This window comes from Melospiza georgiana, chromosome 5 (assembly GCF_028018845.1).
Source record: "Melospiza georgiana isolate bMelGeo1 chromosome 5, bMelGeo1.pri, whole genome shotgun sequence".
NCBI classification, from domain to species: Eukaryota; Metazoa; Chordata; class Aves; order Passeriformes; family Passerellidae; genus Melospiza; species Melospiza georgiana.
The window spans coordinates 35782393-35806006 of NC_080434.1; the positions used below are offsets into that span (position 1 = coordinate 35782393).

At 47.2% G+C, this 23614-nt stretch overlaps 1 protein-coding gene across 1 annotated transcript; it reads right to left on the minus strand.

Annotated features, from left to right (window-relative positions):
• Positions 1–3525: 3525 nt before the first annotated feature.
• Positions 3526–23614, minus strand: NDNF (neuron derived neurotrophic factor). Its single transcript, XM_058024708.1, has 4 exons — positions 23583–23614; positions 7459–7653; positions 6399–6523; positions 3526–5527 (listed from the first exon to the last, which is right to left on the minus strand). Exons 2-4 carry the CDS (start codon positions 7650–7652, stop codon positions 4137–4139), a joined length of 1710 nt encoding a protein of 569 aa, XP_057880691.1. The 5' UTR covers position 7653; positions 23583–23614; the 3' UTR covers positions 3526–4136.

Sequence of the window (23614 nt, forward strand, 5' to 3'; positions counted from 1 at the left end):
AAACCAGCAAAAAAAGGCATGTTTGCAAGGTTTTCCTCAGATTTCTATGGCCTCAGTTGCCTTTGCTGATGTGCCACAGCTCCATGGTTTTTAACACAATCAGTTTTACCTGCCACCCAGAAGAGGAAGAGAACTTGCTCTGAGTTTGTTTATTGGGCAAAACTGTGCATCTTATTTTCCTGCACCTTCTACACAGAAGTGTTTGAAAGAAAACCAGGAGCAAGAAGTAAGAGACGCAAAAAAAAAGATGCGTAATAGTCAAGAATTAAAAAAATAATATTCCTCTAGCCTCCTAACATCACTGGAATGTCAGGACACCTGTTAAGTAATAGCAAATATTATCAAATGGAAGAGGACATGAAGAAAGATGGGAATTTCACTGAATAGCTGCAGAACTGAGACCATGAGTTAGCAGCTGTGCTGTGCACTGGGACAATCTCAGTCAGACCACATTCTTGTACTGCCACAAAACTGAGGGCTGACCTCTGCCAGCACAAAGGTTTCTGAATAGGTTTCTAGGCAAAGAGAGGAAGAATAGTTCAGGGTCCCTGGTACAGAGTTCCCCAGTATGGCTTATGTGCTGAATTAAATAAAATGCATTTTCACATCCCATTTAACTGAGTGTATCCAAACATGATAACCCTAACTAGTCAAAAGACTTGGAGAAACCACAACTATTGCATTTTTTTGCAAAGTGCCAAGGTAAATGTTTGCTGTTCAAAATAAGGATTTGCTTTCCCCCTGTTATGTTACCAGTCTTAAAACAGCTACTTAAACCCCAAAGAAATATGGCTCTGAGACCAAACTGCTGTTGCTACAAGTGGAGTTCTTGAAATGTCTGTGTGTATCACTGATGGATTTATTCTGCAGCTTTGCCACCATCATAACCTTTTGTTCTGTAACTCATGGACCATTTTGGGCTCCCTGGAGCTTCCACTGTAAGGCAGCTGCCACCTTTGCCAGTGAGTAAAGCAGTAAAACTAAGTAAGCCCCCTTTGACTGATGAAGGTGTTGGAGATTATCTTGCTGTGGTTTGCCATGCTCAGTGACTCTTCAGCAGCTTTGAAACAAACATCGTATGTAGAGAATTTCTCTGTTACAGTCCTGCAATGGATGGGCCTTAAGGAGGTGCTGCCATCCCTGTGAGCCACCTCTGCTGCTTTCCTGTAGCCCTGTGTGTTCCTCAACTGCAAATTCCAGCATGGCATTCTGTCCCAAAGGGACACATACCATTCACTATGAGTACTGAACTCCATTTAACCTTCTATTTCCCAGCTTGGGTTTCTATTTTAATTAACTTGCCAGCTTTGTGCTTTAAAAAGCCCCTATGTATATTTGTATGTATATTTCTATATATATTTGATATACTGGCTTTTTTTTTTTTTTGACCTTTTACACCAGGTATCCATCTATTACATTCTTTATAAATTCTTTTCATATATGTTTTGAAGTTGCCCATGCTATGAATTTTCACATGGGCTCTCTGCTTTCACAAAAACTCACTCTGGAGCTTTCCCAGCAGATGAGACCTATTCTACTTTAACACCTGCTTCAGTCACCTCTCAGGTAAAGGCTGACTTATATTTGTCCTGTATAAAATAGTGCCCTTATTTTAACTCTATCCTTCAAAGAACAGCTTCTCTCACACTATTAAGATCTGAATAATAACATGATGATTAATAAATGTAGTACTAGTATGGTCTCAGTTTCATCCAGAAGAATAAACAGAGCTAGCTGTTCAGGAAAAGAAGAATTCCAGTGGGAAATAAAGACAACTGTTGTGACATTTTTCTTCGAAAACAGCACATTCAGAAATAGAAACTGCACACATGTTGGAGAGTTTTTAAATTTTGTGACATGCTGCAAACATAAGGAGTTAGCAGGCAGAAAAGCCAAGTGAACTGGGTGAGTATCCAAACAGAGAAATCTGGCCAAAGGGAACAAGCAGAGCTGGAATTGTGGTAAAACATGTGTTTTGAAGTAAACACCATACTAAGGCAGTGGAAGGGGTACTGATCCCCACACAAGTGGCAGCAGTAAAGAGAGAAATGCTAAAAAAATTTGTCTTTAGCTTAAGGATCCAGTATCTTTCCAGACTGTGAAATAGAGGGGAAGTATCCCCCTGGCAACGGTGATCGAACCTGTTGAAAGCGAAGGGAGACGACCCATCCTTTGATTCAGCATCAAACTCCCTTTTATTGATCCAAAACGCAGGTTTTTATAACCATGTTAATTAGGCTCATGCATATTGCAAAACTCGAGCTCACGATAGGCTACAGAACAAACACTAACCCCTCCTTTTGTTTTCAATACCTGTGGTTTGTTATTGAATCCAAGATTTATTTTCTCACCCTGTTATGAAAGTTCTCAAGGCCTCCATGTTATTGAAGACAGACTTGAGAACTTAGCTGTTTACAGAAACAGGCTGTGAGAATTTGCTCCTCACAGCTGCCTTTTAAGTAATTTCTGAGCAAAATTCTCCAACACTAACCTTGCTACCACTGTCCTGTCCTTGAGGATTCTCAGCTGGAGTGACCTACTCCTCCTGTATACCCTGGCAAGGTAATCCAGCAAGTGTGTATTTCTCAGTTCCTTTAAGCAATCAGAGAGATCATCTCCAGAGAAATCTGAATTCCCATTATTCCATTTATTACATAACCATGTTAAACACAGCAGGTGTCTTCTGATCAGCCCTCATATTGCACCCACTGCTTTTTTGGGTGGGGAGAAATCACCACAAGCTCGGCATGTGGAGCGGCACGGGATCTTGTGCAGCCACAAAACCCTCCTGTCAGCCACCAGTGCTGGGGCCAGCAGAAAGGGAAATGCCAGGAGCTCAACACTGCAGGGCCAAGGAAAACTGGAGCTCACCTCTGCAGGGATGGACAGGTCTGGTTTTCCCTGTCAGCAGCCTAAGAGGAACCTGTTTCAGCCTTCATATGGATTTTGGTCTCTTTCCCTCCTACCTTCACTGCTGGAAATAGGGCTGGCCCAGCTGCTTCTCTGAGGAGTGTTTTCTATTAACCAGCTCTCTGCAGGCTTTTGAGTCAATGGAGATGACATAGAAAAACAAAGACAATTTAGAAAATATGATATCTAGAAATATAATACCGTAAAGAAATCTACACCATGGAAATAACTGCAAATTAAATGAAAGTATCTGGGGTTTTAGTAGCACTACCATTCTTGTCAATGGAAAAAATACCATCTTTTCAGCTTACTGTGGTCAAACCCAGCAGCAACCAGAAAGCAAGTGATTCCAATGACAATCTAGCAAAAAAAAAACCAAATGACTGTACAAAAGGTCTGCATGGCCTCTAACTCAGACTGCAAGCCATGATGAAACAGGAAAACTAAATTCAGTCCAAGTTTCAGCATGTCTCATCTGTCCCCACACCTGTCTGTGCACATAGAATGTCAAAAAAAAAAAAAAAGCCACTTTCTTTGGAGCAGTCAACAAAAAGTCAGTAATATATAATCTAATATTTTTTAATTTTATGTACAGGAATATAACGTTATGGCAACTTTGTACATGAAATACATACAGTATTTAAACATGAAAATCAGCTAGGTAAGAATTTACATTAGCAATGAAACTGCTTCGTATGCAGCCCAGTTAATACTTAGTTTAAATCTGTATTTTATTGGGGGAGATTTTAATAGTTTACAATCATAGAAACATAAACATTTAAAACAAGACTCTATAAAATAATTTACAGAAACCCTACCATCTACACTGAGAAAAAGGGCATATGTCTGTGAGTTGTGTGTGTGAGTAACAAGGTGAACAAATGATGTATCTCAGCCTCTTAAAGTATAAAATAATTTAGAAGCAGTTCATGCAATATGGAAGCAAAGGCGTGCCAGCTCCTCCGAGGTTTTCTCCTACCTTGGACATCTACTGAGCATCACATGTGGGTCACTGGACACACGGTAACACTGCTGCCAGGTGCTACCAGACAGCCTCAGTTCCTCCAGACAATGACTTATGTAAACATAAATATACAAGCTGATATCTTTTCTACACAGTACAAATACAGGTCACAACTTCTCAGCTGTGCGAGTAGTCAATCCGTACACTCGGAAGCAGGATAATGCTCAGTCCGGAGTTCCCCGTGTTCCTCTGTCCAGGGGCACTAACAGAACTTCCTGGTTTTCACCAGTTTGCTCTGGTATTTCACCGAGTGCCCACCGTGCCCTATGACATAAACATCCAGCAGGTAGGACTTGCCAGGCTGCAGGCCTCTGATTGTCTCTGTGGTCACTGCCTTCTGGATGTTCTGGCTGTGGAAGTATTTACACAGAACCTTCTCCGACTTCTTCCTTGCGTCTGGGCCCAAGCACTGGTTCTGCTCTCTCTTCTTCTGCTCTTCGTTGTAATTGTCATCCACCTCCCTCTTGTAGATGCAGAATTTGTTCCTCTCCTGCGTGCCCAGCCACGCCACGGTGACCGAGGAGCACGTGCGGAGCTTGTCAAAGGCTTTGATACGCGTGTCTTCAGGAAGGGAAGGGAAGGCCTGCTTGTTAGGCCTGCTTGTAGCCAGGATCTTCAGCATGGAAGCACCTTTCTTGCTGCCCTTCAGCCTGATCAGGTACTTGGCTTTTGCTTTCCCCCGGAGCTGGAACTGCCGCACGCCCTCCACGCTTTGAGACAAGAGGAGTTTTCCATCCCTCCTAACTTGGATCTGAACAGCATCCAGGCAGGAATGAACTGAAAAGGTGACTTTTTGGTGAGATGAAACAGGGGCAAAACGTAGAAATTTGGCTCCCTTTCTTTTGATGAACACATCTGTAACTTTGCCGTCCTTCAGCTCGACTGTTTTCTGCTTCGCCTCCTCCTTGGTCCTGGCAAAGGTGCCGACATAGGCGGTGCTCATGTTGGTGTTGGTGTTCACTGCAAACATGTCAAAGTAGTACTGCGTGTCTGGCTTCAGGTCAGACACGGTGAAGATGTTCTTGTTCCCAATACAAACTCTGTGCAGGTCAACTCTCGGCTTTGGGGACGTTTGCCGCCCAAACTTGGACGATTTTAGGAAACCACGTTCTTTGCCAGAGTTGTTGTCTGCAGGGAAGCCAAAATGGGCAAAGTCAAAGGGACTGAAATCCAGACCTGGCTTTGGAGCCATCATGAAGGCATCATCAGAGCTGAGCTTGGCTTCCACAGCACAGAGGCTTTTGAAGTTGTGCTCTTTGTTGATGACGATGCAGTACTGGATGGGCTGTCTCAGTAAGGAGGCCGTGGGGCTCGGCTTCCATGCCAGTGTCACCGTTGTACGTCCCAGGGAGGTGACATCGATTCTGGGATCGTAAGGTAACTCAGGATAAGGCTGGTCTGACTCTGGAGTTGTGGTTGCATACACTTTAAAATGGGTGTCTTTCTCTGTGGACAGCAGATCCAGCTGGTACAGCCCAGAGGGGGAACTGGAGGACACAAAGTACTCCACATCATTGCCTTTGTAGGAGAAGAGCTCCGTGCCTTCCTCGTTGGTAATCTGCTGCTTCTGTTGCTCAAGGGGCTCTGGGTCACCTGCAACACAAGCAAAAGAAAACATTTGTACAGACACTCTCTGCAAATGTGAAAAAACAGAACTCTAAAAGGCACATTTTACTACATAAGATACAAAAGTGAGATGGAAAAGGAAGGTTTTGTCTTCTGAGGAAGATGTAATTGATCAACACTTATGTCAAAACAGAGAGGAAAGTTGGTTTGGCACTCAGGTTAAACCCAAACACAAAAGAAACTCCACCTGACCAGCGTTAATGGACTCTCATGAACAGTCGCTAACACCTTCCACTGGAGTGTCAGGCATCCCACCTGGAGTTGCCATGCATATTTCCCCAGGGGAAACTCACTCACCTGTCTGTTCCTGGATGTGGACCTTTGGCTTTGGCTGTCTGAGTCACACTAAAATTTTGTTGCTAAACACAGTGGGGACCAGAGGTGTGCCTGCCATACCCCGTGGTGTGTGGGACAGGTCAGCACATGTGTCACAGACTCTGGCAGCCCTTTTCTCTCCTGAGCAGCAGCTACACAGCTCAGTGTCTGGAGATGAGTCCTTCCAAGGGGTGGGCTCAGTCCTGCTGCAATGCCAGCCCTGCCTCTCCAATTTTAGCTTGTGTAAACACCTCACAGCAAAGCCCCCATCAAAATGAGTCACTCTGGGCAAACACAGTTTGCTCTGGCAGCATTCAGACCCCTGCGACTGTAACCTCAGCTTTTACTTCTTTGTAGTCCTTGTCCTTTCCATGTTGCTGCCTGTTGTCAATCTCCTGCACTGGAAGACTGAGAAGCAGGAGATCATAAAGACAGGCCTGCTGTGAGACTCGGTGTTTGAGGAACCCTAAATCCAGGAGAAAAGCAGGGAAGGGGACAGGGGAAGTTGCTGATGGTTTGTTACCTGATCCTTCCCCACTGGCTTCCTCTGGGAGCTCCTGCACACTCAGTTTCCACTCCAGAGGGGCATCACACGGTGTCACTGTCACTGCTAGGGGAGTGTTGTCCTCTTCAACCACGAAGAAATACCTAGAGGGAGGGTGACAGACCCACATGTCAGGAACTCCCGGTGGCAGCCAGTTGGCAGGGATTGACTGGACACGACCAGGGATGGTCTAGGTGGGGCCACAGAGCCAAAAGGGTTACCAGCAGGCAGAGGGAGCATGGAAAGGCTGGTGGGCCAGAGCTAAGGAGCAGGGCTCACGCTTCTGTGTCAAGGCAGAGCAGAGGGCTTTCTGGCCTCCTGCCATCCCCTCCAGCAGCTTTACTTTCTACTCCCATACTACCTAAATACAAATAATCACAGAGATATTAATAAGGGGAACAGGATCTCTCCTGGAACTTAGGGAGATGCTCTTCCAAGCAGGACACACATTGTATCCAGGCAAGCATATAGAGGTGCACACACACCCAGCTGCCCTCCCACATCCCTCCAGGCACCACACAGTGCCTATTGTAAAATGTTCCTCCCCAAAGAAGGCTGGAGGAGGTATGTGGTGTGAGGCACATAAATTCCCTAAATTCTCTGGAGCCTCGGTTCTTCCCCAGTATTTTCTGACCCACAGGGTGAAGTTTGGGAAGTGGGGATTTCAGACCAGGCTGCCTAATGCTGCTTCTTTAAAGCACCGTAGGGAACAATGAAGAGGGACAAGTGGGGTGGGTCAAGCCTGTAGTTTCTCATTTCCTTCCCGCTCCCCTTGCCTCCAGACACGGTTAGTGGTCCCACTTCAGGGAAATTCTGCAGTCTGGAGGAGCTCTGGGCTTATCCATGGAATCAAATAAATTGGACAGACCCTCAGCTGGGGAGGCCAGATTGGGCTGCAGGCTCACATGCTTACTTCACCAAACAGAACACTGCCATTTATATTTTTCTGGTTGAGACTCAATTTTGATCTCAAAGCACCCAGCAACCAGAGCTACTCCCTTCAAAGTTCAGCTTCCTCATTTGGGCCAGGCAGAAATACCTTTTGGGGGTGTCTCGGAAGAGGTAGCTGCTGATTTCAGCCCCGTCAGGGATGACTGAGGAGTCGTGGAAGAACGCCTTGTCCCGGATCTGCATCTGGAAGAGCTCCTCATCCCTGGTGGGCAGCTTCTGGGGCCTGGAGCCCAGCGGCAGCAGCAGCAGCAGGAGCGGCAGCGGGCAGCGCAGCAGGAGCATCCTGCAGCAAACAGGGGGGGTCTCACCTCAGGAGGGGCACCATGTCTGTGCTGGGATGTGGGCACACCCACAACAACCTCACTGCACTTTGTGCTTTGCAGGCACCTTCACTGCCACACAAACACCAGGAAAACTCGTTGTAAGCACTGAGCTCAGACTGTCACCGCGCTTGGGTGGCACCAAGATTTGCCCATCCTGGGCAGTGACCGAAGCAAGCCCAGGCACTGGTTTCAAGCTGGAATTGCTACCAAAGAGCAAAGCCTTCCACGTGCTTTGCTGAGTAACACTTTGATGTTTTGCCATGGCAGAAACGGAGCAGGCTGGCCTTGGGAGCTACAACAAGCACAGAGCAGATGGAGGGTACATCGCCCTCGCTTCCCCTAGGAGACTTTGGTTGGGCTCCCAACAATCCTCTGGAAAGTAAATATTTCCAGTGAAACTGTTCTTGACAAAAATAGCGAATTAGGAAAACATGTGATACAAACCCACACATATTCAAAGCACATTGGTATTAGCATGCAATTCAGCAGGGCTTAATCCTCAAGCCTGATGGGAATTGCAAAACACAAAAGCAGAGAATCCTTTACAAATTAGGCATAATAATTCATAATCTTAGCCTTTCATTATTATGTCTATAACTAGGTCAGAAATTACTATCCTAACATATACAGTGGGACAGGCTGAAAATCTCCTTTCAGTACAGTAGATGATCTCATCTATAAGGGCTGTGGGATGGGGGGGAGGAAGGGGAAACAGCCCATTTCTGGTACAAATGTATCAAGTTTAAATTATTAAATGATAACCAATTTTAATCAGGAGAAGAAAGAAAAAAAATATTTAGGCCATTACCTTAGCTGTGTTAGCACTGATTTTGGGGAGAAACATGCTCAAAGCTGAGCTGCCAGGAACAGCTTATCTTGTCTCTAGGCTGAGTGTGCAGTCATGCAGCGCTCTGGATACTGCACTGTGAAACAATTACTATTTTATAGCAAACTCTTCTTTTTACCTCAAAGACGAAATTTGTCACTGAGATATTTCCCACTACCCCTAATATTTTATGTAAAAGTAGAAAACATAAAGCTCCTTGAGAAGCGACACCCTATAGTCCAAGCCACACTACAACTGCTCTTCCTAAATCCCTCTCCCTGCTGCCTCCAGCTTCCCTTCCGCCTGTCCTGCCCTCAGGACAGCAAAACAGCCACCCACAAGCTGCACAGCAGGGTTGCTGACACCAGCAAGGCCGTGGAGGGTCATTTTCACCCTCATTTTGCTGCCTGTGCCATTGTTATTTAGTCATTCCTTCCACCAACACGCAGGTTCCCCCCCACTCACCCCTCCTCTCGGCTCGCCCCTGATATCAGCTCGTTCCCTTCCCCCTTTCTACTGTTTTCTCCAACTCCTGCTGTCCAGCTCAGTTCCTTTATCTTTCTATTTTCCCATTGAAATCAGTGATGGGACAGAGAAAACACATGGCAAACTCAGCAAGATCCATGAGCCAGGAGTGACCTGCACCCTCACAGGATGCAACTTTAGCTCTCAAATGGTGTGCTCTGTTATCATTTGGGATGGTTTAATGACAGGTTACTGCAGTGCTCTGCCCTACAGAAGGGAGAAGAGTCCAGGGCTTTACCCAACACATGCCATTGCTACCTACAGGTAAATCCTGATTTAGCTTTCCCAGCCTTTGTCAAAATTTATCCCAAACAGGTCCTGAGTTAGCTTTTGATCACAGTGGATATAGTTCCTCAAATTCAGACTGGAGTGTTGATACTCACCAGCAAAGTTAAAGACATTTCACCTTTTGGAGCAAAGATCATAAGTCAAAATAGTTGCTGGCTTGAGTCACCAAAGCCAGCAGAAAGCTCCTCTCACACAAAGCACGATGAGTTTCGTGTGCTCTAACACGCTGTTTATTGATTTTTCGAGTATTATTGTTGGCCAACAGGGATGAAATTCCTTCCAACTTAATCACAACAGTTACAGCAGATTATTTGGTTAGGTAAGGAACTCTGACGCTTTCTGCAGACAGCGTCCTCCACATGAACCCCCTGAAACTGCAATCCTGTGTATTCCCATAGTCAGTTCCAGTGCAATGGAACCTCTACTAAAATAAACCATTTTGATTATAGGCTAAGCTTCACTTCTTAAATAATTTCACTAGCTAATGCACTTCAAAAACTCCCATAAACAGTGTTTCTGCCTCCCTTAACAGCTACAGAGCAGTGACAAGGTACAGATTTGTCTGCAATTTCTTTATCTAATTATAAAAGCATTTCGGCTTAAAAATAACTCCAAAAAGACACATTAAATTGAGTTCTATATCCCTGCCCATCCCACACATGAAATACCTTGCAAAGTTGTCAACTGTTACTGAAAAAGGAAACTTTGATAATCTCTGTTCTTTGACAAATTAATAGAATTTTGAGTGCTTTCATTTTCAGGTAGCTAACCTCAGAGGCTTAAAATGGGCCCACTTTTCATGCACGACACTTCCAAAAACAGGACAACAGCAAAGAGGCATCCAAACCTGGCTCACAGTTTTTGGAAGCTGTGCTGTCAGTGTTACACCACCCTTTCACACCAGTTAATAAACAGATTTTAGTTTTTGCAGAGCACTCATTATAATTTGGCAGGGTTTCAAACTAAATCCTCTGTAGTTTACTCATGCAAAACATCAAGAGCAAAGCAAAAAGCCCATTTATTCATCCTATGCTTGTTTCTGGGCAAGCTCACCAGTGACTTTGACAGAGTCCCTCAGAAAATGCACTTGCTAGATGTGAGCCTATGAATTCATGCTCTGCCACCCAGTCCTCAGAAAATCCCACAACAATTTTCTTGTCTTGGATTCGTTTTTAGAATCTAGGTACAAGCTGAGGCCTAAGCACTGCACTGCTAAGCCACACAAAACACGTGAAATACGTTGTGGTTTTTTTTGTTCTCCAGGCTGTGCCACCTCTTTAAATGTCTTTTATTCCGTTTTCTACAAGTTTGTCTTGTTTTCTTTTCTTTTAAACTCTGAGTCAATATTTTATTGATATATTCCTGCTGACTGGAGGGATTTTCCTGCTGTTTATCACTGAATTTAAGAGAGTGCCAAAACAAGCAGTCCTAAGTGAAATAATAAGCACCGTTTTCCTTCTCCAGGATTGCAAAAGTGCCCTCTAATGGCCCGTCTTTACCTTTCGCTTCTTCCCCAAACTCTGCCTCGACCGAGCCTCAAACCCAGAGGGAAAAGTGCTGCTGGCTGGGGAGTCAGAGTGAGCATGGAGCATCCCGAGGGTGCCATCTCCCCCAGGCAGGGCTGCTCCCAGGGGACAGGGCCACTCGGTTGTGCCTGCCAGGCACCAGGACACGGAACCCGAGCAGGCTGAGGGATGCCAGGGCAGGTGGCCAGGGTTTCCTTGGGTTTGAACCTGGAATGTGGCAGGGCCGTCCCCAGGTGAGCAGCTCCCAGGCTACACAAACACTGCAGGAGCAAGAGCCAGACCTCAGGGGATATTTGCTTAAAGAGCCCAGCTGTATTTACCTACAAAGATCAACAGATGAAAAATACATGCTGTACATTGGAAAGGGAGATACATGATTTTAAACACTTCAAAATGCACCACCTTGCCAGAGGCTTGGGGCTTTTTCCTTCTTTCACAAAGAAGAAAACCATTTTATAAATGGCATTTTATCAAGCTGAGTTATAAGCACAAACACGAAAATAATCGTTAAGTCAGGTCGTGGGTTTTATGACAATTACAATTAATTCCTATCTTTTAAATAATCTCCTTACCCAACTTTTCCAAAACCCCACGTACAAAAGCCCTACACAGACTTCTCTCCTGCCTTTGAGACCTCCAGGTAACAAACTCCATCTCTAAATCTCCAGGTAAACTGCAATTACAACCAGAAGTGGAGAGGATAATGGGATTTACAGCTGGCTCAGGTCCTGAGTTGAGGGACAAATTAACTGGAGCTGTGGCAGCACCTCATGGGGTTTTCCCACAGGCTCAGCAGGGCACATCCTCAACCCAAGCCAAATGAAATCCCCCCCATTTTTGATTTCCCTGCTCAAGCCTATGGTATTTTCTGGCTGACCTTTTTTTCCAGCACTGAAATGCAGCTGTGCAGGGTATACTCTGTAAGGGATCAGAGGCTCCCTGCCTGCATCCCACCACAGAAACCCCACCCAGCAAGACAAGAATCCATTTTGTTTGGCTCTTGGTGATCCAAGCAGTTGCATCTGTTTGGGCTTCAGTGTGCATTTATTTCACACAGGTACTTACCAAACACACCCATGCCATGGAAAAAGGGAGCAAAGTACTGGATTCACCACATGCAACACCGGTACCTGTTCACAGTCATCTTCCTTGATCTATGGAAATAATTTGCTTTACTCCTCAACTGTCACCCAGACCTGTGAAGGACTTAGAATACCAAAACAAAAAAGATCTGGGTTTACCTGGAGCAAATCTGTCTGGGATAACCAAACCCTCACGTAAATTACAGAGAGTTGGAAGAGCACAACTGTAATTTAGTGAGGATAATTTCAAGGCACTGCCTGACACAGTGCTTTTGTGTTGCATTTCTTCTCTTTTTATTGTATGGGTGGTTAACTTTTTTTCCTCCTTACATCCTATTTTTAAACTCTGGTGTGCTGGGGGTGGGGTTTTTTTCTGTTTACATTACCCATGCTGCATCTCATAATAAGTCTGCAGATTTATTGACGTGATTTAAGTCCAGCTTTGGAAATAAAAGGGCACTGTGTGACTTCTTTGACTTATTATAGGAATGCTGCAAGTAAAGAGCCCATGAGCTTTTCCATTATACACTCCATTTCCAGAGATATATGCCACAAATACATGCACCTCAGCACACACAGTTATCACCTGAACAACAGAGGAGTTTAAAAGTGCTTATAAATTTGGATTGCAATGCAATTAGTTACTCTTAATGTGCAAACAAGGAAAAATCATACCTTTGGAATTCAAGCATTTACTGGGAGCTGCTCAGTTTGTTTTGTTTAGGGGGAGACCAGAGGGGAAAAGTGAAGGCCTGTTGTTTAATGCTGACTATTCCCTAAAGGATGTGGAAAACACTTGGTATGTTTTTCATTTGGGCTTTTTTGTGGTTCCTTTTTTTTTTTTTTTAATCATCGCTTTTGAAAACTTGCTGTCTGGTCCTGCCTGGAGCCTGGGGAAAAGCAGGGGCCAGGCAGGGCTGTGAGACCTCTCCAGGGGCTCGGGACAAGAAATGCAGCCCCAATAGGGATGCAAGGTTGTATCACTGTCTCTGTGGATTTTAAAGACCAATTTTTTGTGTAGTGCCACGGTCAGCTTGACGTGGCAGCTCCCATTGGCAGGACCAGCTGTAACTGGGAGGGCAGGAGCTCTCAGGGACCTGTAATCCATGGATTAAAGCTCCCCGAGTACACAGGGACACGACGGACTATAATGGTGCCTTTGAAGCACGGAGGCTCCACCGTGTCAATAACCTGTGGATTAACCAAGCACCTCTTGCAATTCCAACTCAACCCACAATTTTCCTTTGCTGGGAAAATTATTGTTTTAGCCAAGCAAATCGCTGTGGCATTACAGGGAAAAAAATACAACCATTTAAAAATAGGAAGGTTTGAAGAAATAAGGGTACATTTCTACCAAATCTTAATGAACAACAGTGGCAGTGAGCTACAGCTTGGGGGAGAGGCTAACTCCTAAGGGGCATCATTAGAAAACGCAGAGCTGTGTCAAATTAGACATGTTGCATGAAAAGCAAACATACTCGGGGAGATAAGGTATCAAAAAAATCAAATTTTACATGGACTATTTTGTTTCTAAGCTGAGACTTATTTATTTTTCCACTTTCAGTGGAAACAGATTCAACCCTGATCACACCAAAATCGTCACCCTGGAGCTGGTGGCAGCTGGACACTTCAAAAACCAGCTGAGCCAGGAGATGCCATTTGGGGCGCTCAAGGAAATGCCTGATAGTTCTCCTTGTTTCAATCAGAGACCACATACCAGCACTTCTCTCTTTCACAGCCACCTCTGCCCACGGGACTCAGCGCCGAGTGTCAAACCCAAACAAACAGCGCGTCCCCGGCGGCCCCTGCTACAATGCTCAGCTTGTTCCGCGCCTCTCCCTGCGAGGGGGTGGCAGCGGCACGGGAAGCAGGGATGTGCTGGAGCACGGGGAGGCAGCCAGCTGCCAGCCCTCCCCCCAGGACAGATGTTACCTCCCCTGGCCACTCCAGCACCGGCTGGGTCCCTGCTCCTCCTCCCAAGCCCATACAAAAGCTCCAGGTGGCTGGATGTCCCTCCTGGAGAGGGCAGGCGTCATGGGATAGGTGACTGGTACCAGCTCCTGCAGAGGAAAATATGTCACACTCGGAGAGTCTGACCCAACTTGGAGTAGAGGAATTTTTTCCATAGTCACAGCAGGGGTTGAGCCCCAGTAGGAGAAATAAGGCAGAGAAATGTCAGTTTGCACAACAAGGCCATTTCAGATAACCAGCCCCGAATGCCACGCAGCTCTACCACAAATCTTTCAGCGCAAGCGCTGGGGGTGTTTTATAATGGAAAGTAATTATTATCCCCTTGTTATGAGCAATAAAAGTAGGGCAGAGACTTTCCTTGTTCAAGGAAATCCCAATATAATCCTTTCCTTTAATCATAAAACAATAGCTACTTTCCTTGGCCAAGGCATTCCGCCTTCAGCGCAGCTCTCCGGGTGTAGGTTGCTCTCTCTCTGTAATGAATTTCAGCAAGGGGATTAGCGGGGAGGAACACACAAACTATTACAAATTACAACCAACACCAGCCTGTTGGTATTTGCTGCAGAGTTTCCCACTGTTCCTCTGGAATACTTCAGGATGACATTATGAGTGAGTGCCCTCGACAAAATCCTCCAGGGACGGCATGAAATGTCAGGGCATGATACAGAGCAGGAACAGAACCAGGATCTGCATCCTTAAACTGCTGGGGCAGGAAGGCTTGGGAAGGTGCTACAACACAAACCCAGAGCCATTAACTTCATTAACTACCAAAGGAGCTAAGGTTGCTTGAGCTATTCCTGGGGAATACTGCTGGCACAGCAGCTGCTCCTGAACAAGGTGTTTCCTAAAGGGGAGAACACGAGGGGCTGGCACAGGGCAGGGAGCTGTGGGACAGGCAGGGACAGGCAGGTCACCAGCGTGACTCCCAGAGCAAGAGCAGAGGAAGCTGAGCTCCAGCAGCTCCAGCCAGAACCTGAGCACCCACATTCTGTGGAAAGCTGTGCCACGAGCACACTGGAATTCCTTATGCACTTCTCCCTTTCTAGTTTTTGGTTGGTGATTTATAAAGGGAATATTGCTTGGAAAAGCTGTCAAGTGCAGAGGGGCTGATTCCCACAGCTTCCACCAGACATGCAGTTTCCCTCTGTGTCAGGAACACCACCACACACGTACACAGAATTACAAACCACAGCCAGCCCACAGGCATTGCTATTCCCACTCACTTTCCTACCTCTACACACACAGTATTCCCACAACAGTGACTCAGGAATTCTCCTTTGCCATGTCACAGAGAAAGGCAGCAGCTTTCCAGAAAGCTGGAAGAGCAGAACAAAACAGCAGCAATAACAATGCATGGTGCTTGTCTGCAATGCCTGAGGAAGAGACTGCATCCCTGTGCTGCCACCAGAACAGTGTCCTGCAGTGGTGCTGACCCGAAAGGAATGATGAGTTTTCCTACTTGATTCAGAGTTTGGCCCTGTTTTTTCTAATATCCAATCCAAACCTCCTCTGGCACATCTTGAGGCCATATCCACTTCTCCTATTTGGGAGTAGAGACCACTACATATTACTGGTAACCACAGTAATATATGTTATATTTATAGCTGATCCCTCAAAATTTCAAATCCCTGAATTATCATCTGAACACAAATCTTTCTGATTGCACTTACTATCCAAAACTGGATTCGCTTTTAGTATTTTCTACCTTCTGCTTTGAAAGCATGTAAAGGAAACCTTAGGCCCTGCAAGTCCTTAATGAACCCTCAAGGTGCTCTCATAATGATTTGTTGCATATCAGAGTAACTTCACAGATGCTGTGTCTCATTTTCCCTAGCTGAAAAAGAGCTGCTGAAAATATGTAAACATTTGTCAAGTGTTTGAAAGTGGAAAGTATCAAATGTAGTGCTGAAGCTGTTGGTATTTACATATTTCTACCAGCAATTCTTAGTGTTAGACCTGGCAGATCTCAGTCACAGCAACAAAGACTCTAAGATCCAGCATGGATATTGCCTCCCACATGGATCCCCACCATCCCCAGGAAGCAGCACACACCATTTCTTAGCACTGGTTCCTGAGGGGCTGCAGTGGCTGAGAGCCAGGATGGCTCATCCTGGATGAAGCACATCCAGCCTCAGCACTGCTCCTGGGTGCCACTCAGCAAATCCCTCCTTTGCATGCTCACTTTTAGACAGGACTATGAGAACAAGCAGGAATGCTCACACTTCCTAAATCTTTTATTTATTCCCCCAGCATCCTGCTTTAAAAAAGACACAGATTCCAACAGATAAATTAGCTCAATACATTAGTGAAAGTTGTTACTGGAGGGCATGAGCTGCTTCCTAATTTCTCAACGAGCTACCTGCTGTCCCCACCATGGTGCCTGACATTTCCCACTGCTTCCAGAGAAAATCCAAACTTCCCCCAGCTGCTCACCCCGCATCACTCAACCCCTCCAGTGCTAAGAAGCCATGGCAGAGCAAAGATTTGACTCCAAAGGGCACTGATGGGGAGACAGTGAGGCAGAGCCATGGAGATTGCCTTGGTCAGAGCTGACACAGGCTCACCTCTCTGGAGAGGCTGGAAGAGCCCACGAGTTCAGGCACAGCTCACCAGCCCCCAGCCCATCATACCAAAGCAGGACAGGAGCTCATTTGGGGACCACCAGTCTTCAGTCTTCCTTCTAGCACTTTGATGTTTTTTAAGCAGTGGACTTGTGCATTTCCAAGCTGCAAAGTCCTTCCCAAGTGCAGAAGGGATGGGTACTCCAAAGGGATATGTGGCGCCAGAGGTTCAAACCTGCCAGGGTCACCTGCACAGCTGTGGCAAGGGGTCTGAAAAATCAGATTATTGCAAGGGTTGGTTTCAGCTCCACTTTGCTGCTGGGCCAGTGTTTATTTGTGCAGGCTGGCAGGGGAAAGGTTATCCCTTTATGTGCTGGCTGCCAACAAAAGCCGAGGGAGCCCGTGCGGGCGGGGAGGCCGGGCTGTCATGGGTGAGCGAACATCCAAACAGCCCCAAAACCTCCTCCAGCCCTCTTATGGCAACCATACATCCCAGGCTGACAGAGCAGGAAAGAAGGGACAAGAAGGGAGGAGTTCCTGCATTCAGAAAGGGGGAAGACGTGGTGAGAGCTCTGGTGTGGGATCCAGTGCTGCTTTCCGGAGGTGTCCATCCACCAGTGACTGGAAATGGCTACAGCATTCTTGGATAAAAGCTCCTGCTAAAGGATAAAACATCATTCCAGCATCACTGCTGATCATTGCTAAACCCAAAAAGCTGTACATTCATAAAACACTATCTGCTCCTTGGTGCTTTGTCCCCTCAAAGCATCTCAGCAGAGGCTTGGCCATGAGGGGAGCTCTGCCCCTGGGCCCCACTTTGTCCCCACACCTTTCACCAAGGGCCACGAGCTGGGGTGTGCCCAGCCCCAGGGTGAACAGACCCTCAGGGACCCCACAGTGCCCAGAGGGATGCTCATGCACCCTGTGAGCAACAGGCTGAGCCAGAGCATGGTTTGGGCTGCTAGAAACGCACTGTGCTGAGGTCTATGAATTTTGCATTTTCTAGTTGAAGTCCTAATTGCCTGGATTTTCTCATAAACACCTTGCAACTGCTTTTTGTTAGATGAGAGGGAATTAGAATGTGCTCCATAAATTAACATAGCAGATTTCTTTCCCTGAGTCTGCCACCCTGCTATCACACACTTGCAAGAGATGTCTTAGAGTCTTGCTTTAAAATACCTGCTTAATTCAAACATTAAATTTAGACTTGTTCACATGATGTGAGAGGGTCTTAAAACCTACTTATTTTCTCTCTTATTTTTTTTGTATTGTACTCTAACAGGATTATAAAAGTTTTAATCGACTGATACTAAATCTTCCCTGCAAAATTGTAACTTTAATACCCCCTAGGACCATTAGACTTTTATTCATTATTTCTCATTACTGAAAAATCAGTTTCAAAGAGCCCCTAGGGTCTTCCCCAAATAAGGGTAAGATCCTATTAGTCGTACAAATCATACTCAAGTAAGTAATTCTTACCCAGGAGAGAAAACCCCCAGGGAATTAAACACAGATTTAGTAGCCAAAGGAAGGGAAGGAACAGGGACTAGAAACTGTTAATGCTGCACATTGATGTTTTCCTTTGCATCCAGAGACCAGCTGGCAGCTCCAAGACACTTGGCTTTCCTACACCATCACAATCCCAATCTGTAAACTGCTAAATTTCCATCAGGTTTCTGGATTTCAGAATGCTGGGACACATTTAGACTGTTTGACTAAAAACAAATTAGCAGTAAATCTGCTGCACCTAAACAAAGTAGAGAGAGACAAAGAGAGGGAGCACTCACTTCTTCACAATATTCTGGCTGCTTTGTACAAACATCTTCCCTGTCCAACCATCCCTGCAAATGTGTGTGAGGAACCCACGATCCCACCGTGCCTCAGCTTGTCTGGGGCTGCTCTGTCTTGGTACTGAGCAAGTTAAAGGTGAGAAAGATGAAAAGCATCATTTTTCTCACCCGCTAATAAAGTTTCAACAAAGTTGTGTTTCCTCAAGTAATACAGGGGGGGAAAAAATAGACTCAATTAGGCAAACAATGCTTTTCCCCTGTAAATCACAGGGGAGGTGTCGGCCTCGGTGCTGTGTCACCTTGGGAGCGTGCGAGGGTCACACTGGAGGGGCACTCATATCCGGACCCGTGGAGCAGGGAATGAGGCAGGAGAGATAAATTATTGCCTCTTGCTGCTCAGTTTTCCAGGTGCTAGCAGCAAGTACCCACTGCTTCCTATCTCGGCTGTCACACAAGCAACAAACATCTCTCTAACCTCTGAGTTTAATTACCCTGAAGCCAGAGCAGTCCCACTTCAGGCCAAACCTGAACAGCCCTGAGAAATTGGTGAGAAAAGCTGACCGTACCTGCCTGGGTGTGAGGGCAGAGCCCAGGGCAAGATGCTCTGTGCAGGATCTGCTGCTCTCCTCTGATAACTCAGGCATGTTTGTGCTCAGTGAAGCTGCCCTGCAGTGGGGCTGGCTTCTCAGGCCGCTCCTGCTGCTGATTACTCCAGTGACATTCAAAACCCATCCCGTAAAATGCCCCCTATAAGGTTTCTGAAGAAGCTGGACTATCAGCTACCTCACACATGAAGTGACATGACACACTGCCTGTTTCTGACGTGTCCCACATGACTGACGTGCTCCCTGTGGAGCAATCAAAGCCATCCATGCAGTCATGAGATTTTCAGCTGGTTCCTGTTGCAGCTCTGTGTTAACATTTATCCTTTTCCTGTGCAGTGGATGTCCTTGCATGCAGCAAATGAGAAAATGAATTCTGAGAGAAGAAACTTCTTTCTAATATTTGTTCTCTTTCTCTCACATCTGAATGTATTTCCAGCTTTAAGCACACTCTCCTGGAGTTATGATTTATTATCCTGACCTGTTTCCCAATCTAAGGGCAAATACTTCCTCTCTAATGACATCTTGTTAAAGTTTTCAAACAACATCTCCTCAGCCTTCAAAGCTCCTTCCATCTATCCACAAGCTTATTTGAGTTGTCTTCTCAGGCAGAAACTATCCCTGTTTGATCTAATGAGGATTTTTGCCACAGAAGTACATCTTGTGATGTGAAGCAGAACAGTTTCTGCACTCTGCCTTCTCAAGCAGTACTTAAGTCCCTTCTCACTGGTCTTACCTGGGATATTCTCCTTCCTTGGGTGTAATTCTGATTCCATCCAGTTTACTGCCCATACAGACAGTGACACCAAAATGCAGAGCTCACCAGTGCTCAGTGTCACACCAGGTGCTCCATGATCAGGTAACCATCGGTCTCCTAGCCCGTCTGTACTCTCTCACAGGGAACTTACATTCCAAACATGCATTCCTTGATCCTATAAACTAGCTGGGGTTATCCTCCCCGATGCTGGGGCATTCCCAGCAGCATGTGCACCAATCTGTAAGAGTTTGCAAACTTGTTTTTTGCAAACATCCTTCCCTCCTTCAGTCCAGTCCGCTCTTCTCTGCATTTTATAACCAAACAGAAAAAAAAAAAAAAAAAAACAAACCAAAAGAAAGTAAACCCTCCCGCTTTGCTTTACCTCTCACGAGTGGCCGAGCTGGCAGCCCCGAGCAGCTTTATCGCCCTCCGGGTTACCAACCTCACCCCTTCGGGAACGGGAAGGAGAAACGCGGAGCTCTCTGAGCTGCCCCTAATGCAGAAAACGTGCGCGTTCGGCGGGGGCGAATGGAAACCCGTCCGCCCTGCCCGCAGTGGCCATCGCTACAAATTAGCAAAGCTGCCTCCAGCCAAAGCCAGCCAGGCACTGGGAAGATAAATACCCACTTAGCACAGCAAAACAAAACCAGCCCCAAAAAGATGCGAGACCCCGAAGGGGGGGACTGAAACAGCCCCTTGCAAACAGTGAAGTAATGGGCTTACATTTTTATTATTCGTATAAAGTTTAGTGACTTCAAAATGAACGCGAAGCCAAGCAGGACTTGTTATCCCACTAAAATCTGTGCTGTAACTGAAGCCAGTGCCCAGATGTTCCGTGGTAAAATCCACCGCCTCGCTGCTTAAAAGCACCACATACCCTGACGTACAGTCCTGGCTTGCCTTTATCCAAACCTACTTAGATTCTGGATTGTTTTTCTAGCAATCCTTTCAACTGCCATGGGAAGCATAAAAGGTGGTCTCCTACAGAACCACTTGGTACCAGATTGAAATGTAACCATTTGCAGAAATAAATCAGGATTTCTTTTTAATAAACTGTTTATCGCCAGCCTCTCGAGACATAAATCGTAGAAGAAAAAGCAGGATCTGAGTTTAATAAACATCTCATCTTTTTATATATATTAAGGCAGAAGACCCTGGCACACTTCAGAGTGAAACATCCAGCAAACAGCCTTCATCCAACCCCGCTGAGGGCATGGCATGGAGCAGAAGGCCACTGCATGGATGGAGCTTTCAGGAAAGGGTTTATCCCTTCATTTTTAGGGGACACCTAAGGTAGTCAAACCTTCTAAGAGGGACAAAGGGGACTTGACGCCCTTGCTGCCCCTGCACGCAGTTCTGCTCTGTGAGCGGGGTTGCTTTGAGGCAGCCTGGGCTCTCGGAGCACTGAAGGATGCTCAGGTTCCAATGAGCTGCACTCAGAGCCATGGCACTGAGCCTGCATCCCAGCCTGGCTCACAGGAGGAGGACAGGGATGCTGGGAAAGCCCCGCAGATGGGCCGGAGCTACGTGCCGGGAGTGCCGAAGGACACACGAGCACCAGCTCTGCAGCGAAGGCATTGTAGCCGAGCGGGGAAGGCAGCGCAGGCGTGACGTGATTTTGAACAGCTTGCTTGACAGTTTGCACCAGATTGTATTTATAAACATTGGGGAAACCTCAGAGCTTTTCCTCCGCGTTTCCGAAGTGCTCACCCACAACAACACAGGCGTGCGCGGCGATCCTACACAGCTCTGCTTCGCCTCGCTGACAAACTTCTCACAATTAAGGAAAGGGGCCCAGAGTCATCTCGGTGGGATCAGCATCCCACACAGTGCACAAATTCCGTCTCATTTCACCACCAAATCCTGACCTTCTCCAGGGCAGCTGGGACATGAGGTGACCTGCAGGCCCATGATGCCAGCAGCATGTCACACACGTGTGCCACCGCCTGCCAGGTGTGGTGGCACCAGGGAGCTGCTGGCAGAGCCCAGCATGTCCCCACTCAGGAGTGGCACATGCATATTTTGTCACTTCACTGGCAGGGCTGCAATGATATGCTGTAGTGCCCACTCTCCACAGCACAGAAATCAACAGGATTTCTGTCCAGGGCCACACAGAGACAAGGAGAGTAAGATGCACCTACAGTCCTCATCATGGAAACGTGACAAGGAATTTTGCAGACGTATTATAAAGCTTTCAGAAAATTAAGAAGGGCTCGTTATCTGCTGACACAGAAAGCTCATGAGGAACAAACATCACCGTGCTCACAACAGGGTCAAACAGCCACAGAACCCTGGATACACCCACACGTGATGCACTACTGCCTATCTCACCACTTTCTTAATGATCAAGCTAGAAGGTAAAAATCACCCAGCATTTTAACAAGTCCTCTTCTGCTTCAAATATCAGCAAGTTTTAAATTCTAGACATTGCTCTGAGCACTTCAGAGAGTTGCAGTGGCACAAGAAAGCTGACCTGGGCAGCTCTCCGGCAGGTACGTGTTTTGCTGTGAGGCAGGAGAGCACGGCCAGGAGGATCAGGCATTCCTGACAAGAAGCAATCCAAAGTACCATTCCTAAAATAGTTCAGATACAGCAATTTTCAAAGTAGGCTGAGCAGAAACACAAAGTTTTTCCCCCTCCTCCCTCACGGCACAGCCAAGGGTGCTGATGGTGTCCAGCACCCAAGGGCAGTTTTTATGGAAACCAGGCTATGGCCAAGCCTGCAGCGCCTGGCCAGGGTCACCGGTGCCATAAATCACTCGCTGCCAGCCGCCCAGGGAGGAATTCACCCTCACATCGCTCTCGCCCCTTCCACTTTTACAGACACAACTCCACTGTCTCAACCAGGCGTGAAATGGGTGGGAGCCCAGCCCCAGCGCTGGGTGGGCTGCCAGAGCAGCCTGACTAAGGGATGCTCCAGTGGAGACGGTGCCACACTTGTGGCACTGAATGTCTCCTGCTATCTAAGGCTGCTCACAAACAGCCAGCTAGAACACGGAGATCCGGGAATTAACGGCAGGGACCTTGACTCCCATCTGAGCTTGCCTCCTGCAGCTCAGTCTAGCCACAAGAACAGCGATACTGCTTAATTGTTCTAATTAACATTGTAACTAGATGCTAACCAGCTCCTTTGGTGGGGAGAGGAAATCCCAGGGAAGCTGCAAGCTTCAGGACCCGCTGTCTGAAACCAGCCTTCCAGAGGCTGCCTAGCCCACGTCGGTGTCGACCGGGATGATTTCCAGAGCAGCCCCGGGCGGCATGGCACAGACAGGATCACGGTCATCCCTGGCATCACGCTAACCCGTCCGGGGAACCAGGGCATTGCTACCGCTCAAGTGTTAAATTCATCTAGAACAAACACGCTCAGAGAATCACAGCTTTTCAAAACCCAGCGCTAAGGTTTAAATACATAAAAGTTATATCTGCAAGTGATTAAACAGCGCTTTGTAGCCATTGTCTCTGCGCTGTTGAAATAAAAACAGAACCAAGGCTGCACGTAGCAAACCTCAGCACTTAGATCCTACCGTAGAGTTTTCTGTCTGCTTTTTTTCGGTAGCCACTTTTTCTACCCCGAGAAGCACGAATGATGCTGGCGGAGCCGGAGCCGCTGCCCGCCTGGCACACACAGGCTCCGCGGCAGCCGCACGGGCTGCGGGGCACAGGGCCGCCGTGGGCTGCAAGAGGGCAAAACCGGGGAGGAAAAAACAAACCTCGAAGGCGAGGGAGGGATCCGGGAGGGCGCCGAGCTTTCTCCCGGCAGCATCCCGCAAAAGCCGCGGCGCAGCGGTGCCGGCTCAGCGCCACAGCCGCGGCTGCAGGGACGGCGCCGGGGTGGCCGCGGCCCCGCTCCGGCCGAGGCTCCCGCAGCCGGGTCGGGGCACCGCGCCCCCCGCCCGCCCCGGGGCAAGCGGAGCGGGCTTTGCCGGCGGCCCCGCTCCCCGCCCCGCTGCCGGTGCCTTACCTTGCGGCGTCCGGTCCCGTCCCGTCCCTCCC

What these genes read in the sequence shown, in the direction of transcription:
- NDNF (XM_058024708.1), bottom strand. Translation starts at nt 7,652, where the DNA reads ATGCTCCTGCTGCGCTGCCCGCTGCCGCTCCTGCTGCTGCTGCTGCCG. An exon ending in TTCCGAGACACCCCCAAAAG is followed by an intron (nt 6,524 to 7,458) that starts GTATTTCTGCCT and finishes CCCTCCCTCTAG; the next exon opens with GTATTTCTTCGTGGTTGAAG. An exon ending in AGCCAGTGGGGAAGGATCAG is followed by an intron (nt 5,528 to 6,398) that starts GTAACAAACCAT and finishes CTTGTGTTGCAG; the next exon opens with GTGACCCAGAGCCCCTTGAG.